Source organism: Delphinus delphis, chromosome 20, assembly GCF_949987515.2.
Source record: "Delphinus delphis chromosome 20, mDelDel1.2, whole genome shotgun sequence".
NCBI classification, from domain to species: domain Eukaryota; kingdom Metazoa; phylum Chordata; class Mammalia; order Artiodactyla; family Delphinidae; genus Delphinus; species Delphinus delphis.
Genome location: NC_082702.1, coordinates 12,105,108 through 12,117,433, shown reverse-complemented (window position 1 = coordinate 12,117,433; position 12,326 = coordinate 12,105,108). Strand labels below are relative to the sequence as shown.

The window sequence follows — 12,326 nt, the reverse complement described above, 5'->3', positions numbered from 1 at the left end:
GGGACCTCAGCCAGGTGAAAAACCCTCGTTCCTATGTAGAGTGGCTGTTTTCATCCTGTGCAGGCCAGTTTGCAGTAGTCCAGGGCCTTTGTGCTAAAAGGGAGACTGGTTGGGCGATGTGGCTGGCTTCTCATGAACCTGCCCCCGTGATGTGTCAGCTTGTGTACTCCTGGTTAACACTCTTGGGGAACTTACCTCTGCCTGTGCCTGTCCCTCTCGGGACCATTAAAACATCAGCCAAATATAGGCTTTTTCCTCCACAGATAACTGCGACCTCCACTTCAAGGTGGCCCGAGACCGGAGTAGTGGCTACCCACTCACAATTGAAGGTTTTGCATACCTGTGGTCAGGAGCCCGCGCCAGCTATGGGGTCAGAAGGGGCCGTGTGTGCTTTGAGATGAAGGTGAGTGGGAGCAACCAGACGGGATAGGGACAGAAAATAGGTCCATCCTTTGGAATAACCTGTCACCAACCACCTTGGTCAGAGCCATGATTGCAAAAGAGATTTGATTGAGCATAGACTGTGTCCCAGCAAAAAAAAAAAAAAAAAAAAGTAAAATGAACTGAGAAGAACTATGTCATTGCTAAATAATATATGGGGAAAGCAGGCTGACCATACATTGCTTCTTCAAACAGATTTTCCCTTGATGGGGTTTGACCCAGGTATTGTATAGCCAACCATTCTAAGGATGACATACTTGTAGAACTAGGAAAAGGAGTTGTTTGGAAAAACAGTGAGCTAGAAAGAATTGCTCATCACCAATTAAAGGGAGGACAGGGAAGAGCAAGAAAAAGAAAGGTTCTGCCATCAGGTCATCCTCTACCATCATCTCTCCACAGTTCCACGTCCGGTTATGTTTATGAAAATAATATGTGCTCGTGTTTAATAAAGTTCAGAAAGCATAAAAGACTATAGGGTGAAAACCAGAGTTATACTCACATCCTCCCAATCCCCGTCCTACCCTCCAAAGATACCTTATGTGTTAACAATTTCTTGTGTATCCTTTGCATATCCAGACTTATTTATGATAGGTAGTACTTACAAAACACATTGCATGTGTTAGATACAGTGCCAAGTTCTCTTCATGGATATCTCTATTAACCCTCGCAGTATCATCATGAAATACATACTGTTGAAATACATACTGTTTTTAGAGGTGGAAGCTAAGACCAAGGGTTATCGTATTTGCTTGGCTAAGACGTTGATTCTAAGTTGTGCATTGTTTTGTGCTGCTCGTAGAGAAACACTGCCAATTATACTGACGGGGCTTTCACACATCAATTGTAAGATATATCCTGACTTTGGAGATGTTAAAATGTGAAAGATGTGTGTGCAAAAGTCAGTGACATAGGGTAACTTTCTGAAAGCCACAATCTAATGCAGATAGATATTGGTTATTAGACAGTCTAACCTCTGATTTAATTAAAGGTTAAGTCAGAAGATACCTTTTTTTTTCTTTTTAATTTTTATTTATTTTTGGCTGCATTGGGTCTTCATTGCTGCATGCAGGCTTTCTCTTGTTGCGGCGAGCAGGGGCTACTCTTAGTTGCGGTGCACGGGCTTCTCATTGCGGTGGCTTCCCTTGTTGCAGAGCAGGGGCTCTAGGCACGTGGGCTCCAGTAATTGTGGCACGTGGGCTCCCGTAGTTGTGACTCGCGGGCTCTAGAGTGCAGGCTCAGTAGTTGTGGCGCACGGGCTTAGTTGCTCCGCGGCATGTGAGACCTCCCCGGACCAGGGATCGAACCTGTGTCCCCTGCATTGGCAGGCAGACTGCGCCACCAGCGAAGTCCCCAGAAGGCACCTTTTATTCTTTCTGCTGCTTTACTTAATACTGTGTCTTGGACATTTTTCCATACCCCAGTGTATCAGCCCTGCCTCATTCTTTTTAACCACTGCATCATATTCTGTGGCAGGAATGTGCCATAATGTGACCAGTGCCTTATAGGTGGTTTCTACTTGCTTTCTCCCTCCCTGGCTCCCTCCCTCTTCAACATAAACACTGCCTCACTGAATATTTTTGGGTGTATGTATCTATAGGATAAACTGGAAGTTGAATTGCTTGGTTATAGAGCATGTGCATTTATAGTTAATAAAGACTGCTAAGTTGCCCTCCAAAGACATTGTACCAGTTTATGTTTCTACACCAAATGTTATGAGAGTCCCTGTTTCCCCTGCAGCAAGTGTTAAAACTAAAACATAACTGGTTCTGAAATTCCCTTCTCTGTGGCCCTGAACTCTCCTAAGCCCTTTAGAGGCCCTGGTTTCAGTACAACAGGCCCTTCAGAGCAGTGTAGATACCTTTTCCCCAGCAGCAAAAGCCTGCTGCTTTGTTTGTTTGTTTGTTTGTTTGTTTGCTTGTTTGTTTTTTTTAACATCTGCGCACTTCCCTCCTGTATTGCCTCGTAACCCATCAGCCTCCAGAGAATCACCTCTGAGCCCTCTTGTTCTCTGTTCCCAGATCAATGAGGAAATCTCTGTGAAGCACCTTCCATCTACAGAGCCCGACCCACACGTTGTCCGTATTGGTTGGTCCCTGGACTCCTGCAGCACTCAGCTAGGTAAGAGGAGGTCAGCCAAGCAATCCAGAGAGTAGAGCGGGTGCCTCTGTCCCTGGATTCTCAAGCTTCCTAAGTTTCTCTTTCCCGCATTGGACCCAGAACAGAACCACCCTGGGATGGAACAGACAACAAGGATTAGGCTTGTGCCGCTTCCCATCTTCAGACATACAGGATTCAGTTGGCAGGACCACAGTGATAACAACTTTTCTACAAAAATTTATCCTGCATCTTTAAGGAGAGGGTCCAAAGTCCTCTTTAGAAAACTGTTCCCTTTCTTAAAAAAAAGACCAGTTGTCTCCTGTTCTCCAACCAAGCTGAAAGTAATAAGTTCCTCAAGTCCCATTAAGTCCTATCTGGAATTTTCTGTCCAGAGCTTAACCCAGAGTAAAAGAGAAAGCAGAGACCAATGGGGCCAGAGCTGGCTGGTGGAGAGGGGCAGGGGCTGCCTTGAGAGGTTTTGAATTTTCACAGAACCCCAGGCCTCAGTGACCTTCTGACCCCAAGTGACTGATTTCAGTGACCAATGCTGAGAACCTTCTTCCTTGGTCATAAAAACATTCTGATTATGAAAATAATGTGTAAAGAAAAAAATGAAAATAATGTGTGCTCCTTGTGAAAATTCAGGCCATTACAGAGGAGAAAAATGAAAATCCTTCTAAACCTGTGAGATAACAACCAGTGTTAACATTTTCATCTGTAGCCTTCCAGACAGTTTGTGTTTTGTCCTTTGTGTTTCTCAGATGGGGCACATTATACGGACTACTGTAACCTGATTGCTTTTTCCCACTTAATATCCATGGGTATATTTTTGTAAATAAGCATAGCTTTTTTGACCACTGCATAATTTTTCACTTTACAGTTGTATCACTTATTTATCAATGTTTTGTAGGTCATTTAAGTTGATTGCAAATTTTTGCTGTTAAACACTTGAGCTGCCCTTGTGTGTAATTAGTCTGATCTTTAAAAGTAGAAGTGCTAGGTTAAAAACAGTGAACACTTTTCATTTTGATACGTATTAGCAGTTTTTATTTAAGACTCATGTGTCATCTCCTTTTATCTTTCTTTCACTTTTGAGGTATAAGTGGAAAGTAGTTGATACAGATAAAGATACAAAGCCCAGAACAGTGGAGCAGATGTCCAAGGTTACACAGCTGATTCATACTAGAACTGGGCCTGGAGTTCATGCTGTTGGCTCCTGCTTTACTGGCAGGATGCGCCTTGGGTTCCTGGCCTAGGATCTCTCTATAACCCAGATGTCAGCCAGGGCCCCTGGGGTCTCAGTCATATTGCATCAGCACCCAGTTCTGTAGCCTAAGGCAATCCAGTACCTTTCCTAGGTATTAGACCTTATGGTCTGCAGAAGCAAAATCCTTTTACTGATTTCTGACCAAAACTCATTGGCACCAAAAATTGACGCCATTAGGAGACTTAACTGAATATTGAATGTCACAGCAAAGGGATGCATCTCAGCATACAACCTTCCTCTATCCCAGCTCCTCTCTTCCCTCCTCCCTTTATTTTTCCAAATTCTCCCTTCTGTGCAAAGCAGTTCAGTTCAGCTCCTACTCCCAGACTTAACATCTAAAGCCATCAAGCCCTCAGAAGTTCTGCATAATGAGGGGCTTCCTTTCAACGGAACCTTTCTTACCTTCCCTGCCAAAAGCATCTGATTAGTAAAACTAGTAAAGAAAATGATTTTTTAATTTAAAACTACATGACAGCCATAAAGGCTGTTGTGACCATCGCAGGTTTAACCTGCCTTTGCCTGTTTCTTCCATCAGGCGAAGAGCCTTTCTCCTATGGCTATGGAGGCACTGGGAAGAAGTCCACCAGTAGCCGGTTTGAAAACTACGGAGACAAGTTTGCAGAGAATGATGTGATTGGCTGCTTTGCGGTGAGTGCTGGCAGCCTGTGGGAGTTGGCAGAACCAAATGTTGGTCCTGTCAGGTCAACCTGCAGACTTTTCTTTTTCAGAATACCTCTGTCCATTGTCTGCCCTGTGTCCAGCCACTCTCGCCATACCTCTTTGTCTCTCTTTGACGCACTGGAATGTTTGCAGTCATTTTGTGCAAAATTCTCCCATTCTACCCCTTCAGGTCTTTTGTGCAAAGCCGTCAGGTGGCAACCCTGAAGAAGTTTGGGGATGTCAGGTGTGCACAACCTTCCTCCCTTCCTACATACCAGAGTTACATTTTCTAAACAGACTCAGGAATTTCTTATCTTCCTTTGCTACAGAATAGCCTATCCATTCTCAAAGGCAGTGATGTTGGCTCTTTTCCCACTTTAGCATCATCTCATCCCAAAACTTCTTCCTTCACCTCACATTGGTTAAGCCAGGCTTCCAATAGTGCGTTGCCTTTGAGGACGGTGGGGATGGATGCAAAGCAGAACAAGATAGAGGATGCCTGAACTGCTGCTGAACTTCAGTCCCCAAGAGCAGTGACCGGCACTCACAGTGCTGTGGAGTGTGGCTGTTGCCTCTGGGTCCAGAATCCCTAGACCCAGACCCAGTCCCTGCTCTTCCTCTCACAGCCCTGGACTACCCTCCCTGTATTTCAGTTTCTTCTCGATGAGAATGTTTGCATCTACTCTAGAATTTCATGTGGAGTCATTAACCCATTAGAAGCACTTACAACAACGTCTGGCACATAATAAATGCTCAGTAAATACTACTTAACACTATTATCACTAGAAGTTAAATGTTTGTAAAATGTGCCGTGAAGCCCCAGGGAGGAGTGACTACCCAGGTGGATGCTTCTTCTTGGTTTTGTTCCCTCTGCATCCTCATGTTTGTACACAGGTACTCTTTTTTTTTCTTTCTTTCTTTTTTTTCCCCTCTTTTTTTTTGCGGTGCGCGGGCCTCTTACTGTTGTGGCCTCTCCCGTTGCGGAGCACAGGCTCCGGGCATAGCGCAGGCTCAGCGGCCATAGCTCACGGGCCCAGCCGCACCGCGGCATGTGGGATCTTCCGAGACCGGGGCACGAACCCGTGTCCCCTGCATCGGCAGGCGGACTCTCAACCACTGCGCCACCAGGGAAGCCCTTTCCCCTCTTTGAAATAATTTCAAACTTAAGGAAAAGCCATGGAATTCTCATAGAGCCCTGTCCAGATTCTAACATTTGCTTTACCATTTTTCCCAAATATATGTACATATATGTATATGATTTTTATCTGACCTGTTTGAGAGTAGGTTGCCTACATTGTGTCTTTATTCCTTAATACTTTAGCATACATTTCTTAAGAATAGAGCTATTATCTTAACCACAGTACAGTTATCAAATTTAACATTGATTTAATGCTATTGCCCACTCCATAGTCCACATTTAAATTTTGTCAGCTGTCCCAACAACATCCTTTAGAGCAATTTGGTTTCTAGTTCAGGATCACGAATTGCATTCTGTTGTCATGTCTTTTTTAGTCTGAAACAGTTTCTCAATCTTCCTTTGTCTTTCACAACCTCATTATCTTTTTAATAAAAAGCATGTTTTCTTAAAAATTAACCATGTTTATATTCTGCACATTGTTCCAAACCTTGCATTTTTTTTCCATTTAAAAGTAAATCTCTTAAAAAAAAAAAAGTAAATCTCAGCTATCTTTCCCTGTATGCACAGATAGTATAGATCTAGCTCAATTTAAAACATTGTTGAATAGTTAATAAATTCCTGTGGTTTCCAAAAATATCCAGAAATACAGAAAGGTATAAAGTCTTCTTGAGACCTTCCCACTCCACCCATGGTTCACATATGCCCTCCCCTACACATAAGCCCACTGGTATTCAGGATTTCTTTATAAAAATACAAGAAAGATGATTGTTATTTTTCTTCTTTTACACAAAAGGTAGCATGTTATACATGTTATTTTGTATCTTTTTTTGTTTAACTATGTATCTTAGAGTTATTTTTTTTAATATATCGCTTCACAGAGGATTTCTTTGTTCTTTTATATAGTCCATAGTCATTGTGTTGATCTACCATATTTATATAATCAATTCTCTATTAGTGGACATTTGGTTAGTTCTCACCTTTTTACTTAGTAGCTGCCTAGTATTCTGATGCAGGTGTCAGTTTCCCCGGTGGACCTGCAAATTATTTGCTGGAAGTCAGTGCTGCAGTGACAGCTTATCTTTTTCCCACTTATCAGAGTATCTTGGAGGGCTTTTCGTGTTCCCATACATGGATATCCTGTGTGATTTAGTCTCTCCCACTTTCCCTTTGGAGCACATTTAGCAGTGCTGGTGTGAGCAATTTGCACATCTTTGCGTTCTTGTGGGAATATGGTTGTAATGTTTACCTCTGAAAGTATAACTTCTGAGTCAAAGGTGTATTTTTAATTTTTGATAGCTACCATCAAGACTGTACTCCAAGGAAGTTGTAACAATTTAATGTTTCATCAGCGTGTGACTGGGTTCCCCAGACTGTCCCATCTGAGCGTGAGGTTCTGTGAGTGTGTGGCAGTTTGGAACTTTAGGCCTGACTCTTGCTTCAGCCTGTTCATTTTTACTTCTACTTTTAAGATTTTATGTTCAGTTTCCTTTGTTTAAAGAATGCCATCACTTTAAAAGACTCAGAGTGAAGGGTTAGAAGGGGTGTGAAAAATCAGTGACCTGAAGGAACTGGTGGGGAGGACATTTGTGTCAGAACTTGAGTTCTCAACATTCACAAAACAGAAAGGACAAAATGACCTTCCAGGTAGAGAGAACAGTGTAACTCACTTCAGCAAACCGTAAGGAGTAAAATACTTGGAGCCTCAGGCTGCAAAAATGGCACACTTTGAATAATGCGAGGCTTAAGGACTTTGGGTCCTTAGGCCCTGGTGTGGCACTCGGGAATGGTTTTGCAGAAGTGACACAGCTACCCTTGCGTCTTTGACAGTTGGCGCCGTCGGTGGTGGGTTTGTCAGTTGAGGGTGCTGGTTTGTGTACAACATGGTAAGTTCCTTTAGTGAAGCTGGTGGACGTAAGGAAGGCTAACCCCCACGCTGTTCATTTCCGCGGTAGAGCAAAGGTGACCTGGGCCACTCTTGCTCAGGTGAGAAGACATGGCAGGGACTGTGCTGTGAGGATCGAGGCAGGATTTAGTCCAACAGATGTTTGCGTGTCTGCCCTGCGTGGTCTCGACCTGTGTGGGTGCTTACGGACACTTACAGATATAAAGGACTGTGTAGAACTGTGCCCTGTGAGCACTGAGGAGGGTAGTGAGGAGGCTCCTTAGGGAAAGGGGCTTTCACAGCTTCTCAAAGGGCAAGTCCCAAGGTGGTCTCCGCATGCAAAAGGGAGGAAATACCACGTCTTGTACTTTTCTGTCAGGAACCCAACCTGTGCTTCCGTCTTCCGTATGATCCCAAGTTTTGAGTCTCCCTTAATTGTAAACCTTTACCCTGCAGCCAGAGTGATCTTTCTGAAACACAGTTTTGACCAGGCCATTCCCCTATTCAAAACAAGTCAGGAGCTCTGCTCTGCTGCTGTCAGCACGAATTCGAACGTCTGAGGTAACAGAGAGCCCCTCCCTCGCTGAGAACAGGGACCATGTCTCCTCCCCACCACTTTAGCCCAGAGCAGTGCCTGGCATCTGGAATGAGAGCACGCATTCATTATGCACTCACTCTGTAGTAAGCACATTCACCTGTTAGATCCTCAGAACAACTCTATACAGTGTAGAATCTTATCATGGCCCCTCTTTTTTTTTAATAACTAAAAATTATTTATTTATTTATGCTGGGTCTTAGTTGTGGCACACGGGATCTTTGTTGCTGCGCGAGGGCTCTTAGTTGGAGTGTGTGGGAATCTAGTTCCCTGACCAGGGATCGAACCCAGGCCCCCTGCATTGGGAGCTCAAGAGTCTTATCCACTGGACCACCAGGGAAGTTCCTGGCCCCTCTTCTTTGATAAGGAAACTGAAGATGGAGTAAATGGTAGAGCTGAAGCAGCCTGCCTTCCAAAACAGGATCTTAACCACTAAACTTCAACTGATCAGTAAGGACTCAATAAATTGTTGAATTAAAGAATATGGTCCCTTCCTGGCTCTCCAGCTGTACCTGAAATCACTCCCCAACCCCCAACCCCCAATCCTTTATGCTTCAGCCAGTCTGAGTTCGCTCACTGCCAGATTTGTACACAAACAACACTTCTCTTTAGGACTCTCTCCTCTCACCCCAGACTTGGCTCCTTCCTGTTTATTGTTCAGGACTTGACTTCCTCCTCAGAGAATCTTACTCCTGTGTAGGTGCTCTTAACTGAATTAGGATGGTGTCCTTGTCTAATTCCCCACTAGGCTCTGAGCTGTGTCAGGCCCAGATCACTGTAGACATAAGCATCAAGAAGAGCATATAAATGAATGCACGTGTAGAGCAGGGCCTGACTTAAAAGGCCCTGCTGTGGCTTTCTTTCCATCTGTTATCTGCTGGGGATGAGAATGGACAGGACTGCTTTTGCCTTCCTCTGTCTCAGGCTAGGCACAAGACTCAAATACTTGGAGCTTCCTAAAATTACACACTTCACATCCACCAGCTTTTTGGGTCTTGGGCAAGGAGGACTTTGGGCTGCATGTTGTCTGAGCTGTTCCCTGGTGCTTCCCGATGCATCTGTACATTGAGGAGGGACACACTTGAATCTGGGAGGCCAGCTCTGTTTCCATTCCCTGCGTCTGCTCTGACTTGTGCCTCCCAGTGCCTTAAGCAGAACATTGGCAGTTATCTTTCTCTGGCTTTATTTCCTAGGACTTTGAATGTGGAAATGACGTGGAACTTTCCTTCACCAAAAATGGGAAGTGGATGGGCATTGCCTTCCGAATCCAGAAGGAAGCCTTAGGGGGTCAGGCCCTCTACCCTCATGTCCTGGTGAAGAATTGTGCAGTGGAGTTCAACTTCGGGCAGAGGGCAGAGCCCTACTGTTCTGTCCTGCCAGGCTTCACCTTCATCCAGCACCTTCCCCTGAGTGAGCGAATCCGGGGCACTGTCGGACCAAAGAGCAAGGCAGAGTGTGAGGTGAGTGGGCCTGGAAGCCTGAATTGGTGGCCGCCTCTCCAGAGCCACGTTGCTGCCAAGACAGAGGGGAGACATTCAGTAGCTGAGTGTGGTGAAAGCTGCTGTGAGAGTGAGGTGAGGGCTGTGCGTGTGTGACTTAGTCCAAGGAGGGAGGGGCCAAGGTAAGACACCTAAATGTCAGAAAGATTCCAAAAGGAAGTTGCCACACTGCTCCTTGGGTGTGGTCAGAATCTTGGAAAAGGAGGCTTTCCTCCCAGCGGAAGAGGGTGTGAAGGCACTTCCTGGTGAGCGAGTCCTTGGAGGAGGTTGTGCAGCTCCATGCTCCCATCCAAGGCTCTCTGAGAACAAAAACAGCAACTGGACTTAGAGCTGATTTGGTTGCAGAAGCTGTACTGGTGGTCTTTGTCATCAAATAATGTTTCTTTCTGATATATAAGTGATTTTGTGTTTATTCTAGAAAATTAAGAAACATAAAGAAAATTAAAGTTCCCTTTAATTCCACCATCCACAAATAAGTTTTCTTTGAAAGTTTTGGAGCTTATCCTATGCCTTTTGCTGTGCTAGGTGCCATTTATACACACACACTTACAGTTGAGATCTTAGGGTAGAAGCATTTTGATATCATGCCCTTTCACTTAGTGTTATTTTGTGAGCTTTGTCCCACCACATGAACACCTCTTTTGAAACTCATTGTTATTAGCCTCACTATTTTCCTCTTTTTGGGCATTTTGGTTACATCCAGTGTTTGCCAAATTGTAAACGTACTGATTAGAAATGATGCTCGTCCTTATGCATACAGTCTGTCCCCATCTGAGACTCCGGGAAGGTTATACCACTCCTTGTGCCTATTCCGTGGACCTTTCCCTTTCAGAGGCCCCTGAATCCCGCCTAAACAAAAATGTAAATACTCATAAGAGCAGGCCCTCTGCTGAGAGTCTGACAACCCTCATCTCTTTGAATCCCAACAACAGTACTATGAGGTAGACGCTGTTACTGCTTCCATTTCCCAGAGGTGGCCATGAGGTTTAGAGTCACCCTCACGGTCACCATCAAGTCAGGGTGATGCCAGGCTGCCATGCCATACACTGTTTCTGGTTCACAGTGTCCCTCCTGGTCCTGTTCTTATAGATTCTGATGATGGTGGGCCTGCCTGCCGCCGGTAAGACCACATGGGCCATCAAACATGCAGCCTCCAACCCCTCCAAGAAGTACAACATCCTGGGTACCAATGCCATCATGGATAAGATGCGGGTAAGGATAGCCCCTGGTCTCTCCTCTTCCACCTCCCACTCCCTGAATACTGCTCAGCAAACAGGACCAACCACCCCTCACCACCCCCTGCCCACAGGTGATGGGCCTACGCCGTCAGAGGAACTACGCCGGCCGCTGGGACGTCCTGATCCAGCAGGCCACCCAGTGCCTCAACCGCCTCATCCAGATCGCTGCCCGAAAGAAACGCAACTATATCCTAGATCAGGTACTTACTGGTGACTGTCACGCCCCAGGAGAGGGAAGGGGCCATTGGGTGCCTGGGAAGTCCTCTCTGGTCCTTGTATTTTTTTCCCCGTAATGCTCTTAGACTGCAGTACTGGTTAGAGGTCAGCCATACATGATGGCACAGTCCCAGACTCTTAACACAGCTTTCTGAGTCTGGTCTGCAAGCAGGGGTCTGGAGCAGCAATCCAGGCCTAGCTCAGGCCACAAGCAGCACAAAAGAACATTTTGTGAGAGCAAATTTTGTGAAATGGAAAGGCATGGATTTCTGAGCCAGACAAACCTGGGCTTGAATCCCAGCTCTGCTGCCTCCTAGCTGCGTGCCTGTGGGCAGCTGACTTTATCCTCTGAGTCTCCTGGTCTGTAAAACACAGCTCAAAATGGTGCCCGCACACCTAACACGGGAACTGGCACATAGTAGCTGGAGGTGGTTGTTAACCTACAGGATAGGTGTGTCCCAGCTTCTCTTAGCATGTTTGTATGACTGTCAGGTACCTATATGTTACATATTTTTTACCTGCATTTCAATGAAGAGCAAGGTTCTTAACATTAGGCAATTTGGGAACTTTTGAAATTAAACACAGAATTTTGTATGAAGATGCAGATATGTTTGTTTGTTTGTTTGTTTTGTTTTTTGGCCTCACTGCATGGTGTGTGGGATCTTAGTTCCCTGACCAGGGATCCCATACCCCCCTGCGTTGGAAGCGTGGAGTTTTAACCACTGAACTGCCAGGGAAGTCCCAGATATGATCTTTTTTTAACTAAAATGTTTTGAGTTGGGATAGGAAGATCGTCTGTGGCTTTTGGCATTCTCAAAAGTATGAGTGACCCAAACGTGGTTAAAGATCCCTGTCTCAGAGCAACGAGTGCTTCTTGTTTACCACCTGTGAGACCTCCTTGACGTTTGTCCTGAAGGCTTTCTCAAGTAGCAGATTTTGTATTTGAGGATGTACAAACAAGCCTCTGTTCCCCCTCAGCCTTGTATTTGTGTTTTCTTAAAAACCTGTAAGTGTGCAAATATGTAAACTAAGTAGCACCCCCAGCCTGGCAGCCTTAACTGGAGTGCCTTCCGTATGTGTAGTCCTGAGTACTTGGTTACCATGAGTTCAAAGGGCTTCTGATGAGGGTGGAGCTGGTTTTAGTGGTTGATCAGAAAGGTGGTTGGAGGGACTTCCCTGGCGGTCCAGTGGTTAGGACTCCATGCTCCCACTGCAGGGGGCCCAGGTTCAATCCCTGGTCAGGGAACTGGGATCCCACAAGCTGCATGGAGAGGCCAAAAATAAATAAGTTAA

General features: G+C 45.3%; 1 protein-coding gene across 4 annotated transcripts in view; it reads left to right on the top strand.

The window, feature by feature from the left end:
• The window catches only part of HNRNPUL1 (heterogeneous nuclear ribonucleoprotein U like 1), a 35,754-nt gene that overhangs the window by 11,444 nt on the left and 11,984 nt on the right, over positions 1–12,326 (top strand). For all 4 annotated transcript variants that reach the window (XM_059999951.1, XM_059999948.1, XM_059999949.1 and 1 more), the window contains exons 5-10: positions 264–403; positions 2,460–2,559; positions 4,341–4,453; positions 9,274–9,540; positions 10,669–10,791; positions 10,889–11,017. In XM_059999951.1, the coding sequence (XP_059855934.1) occupies positions 264–403; positions 2,460–2,559; positions 4,341–4,453; positions 9,274–9,540; positions 10,669–10,791; positions 10,889–11,017 (872 nt within the window). The remainder of the gene's footprint in view (positions 1–263; positions 404–2,459; positions 2,560–4,340; positions 4,454–9,273; positions 9,541–10,668; positions 10,792–10,888; positions 11,018–12,326) is intronic.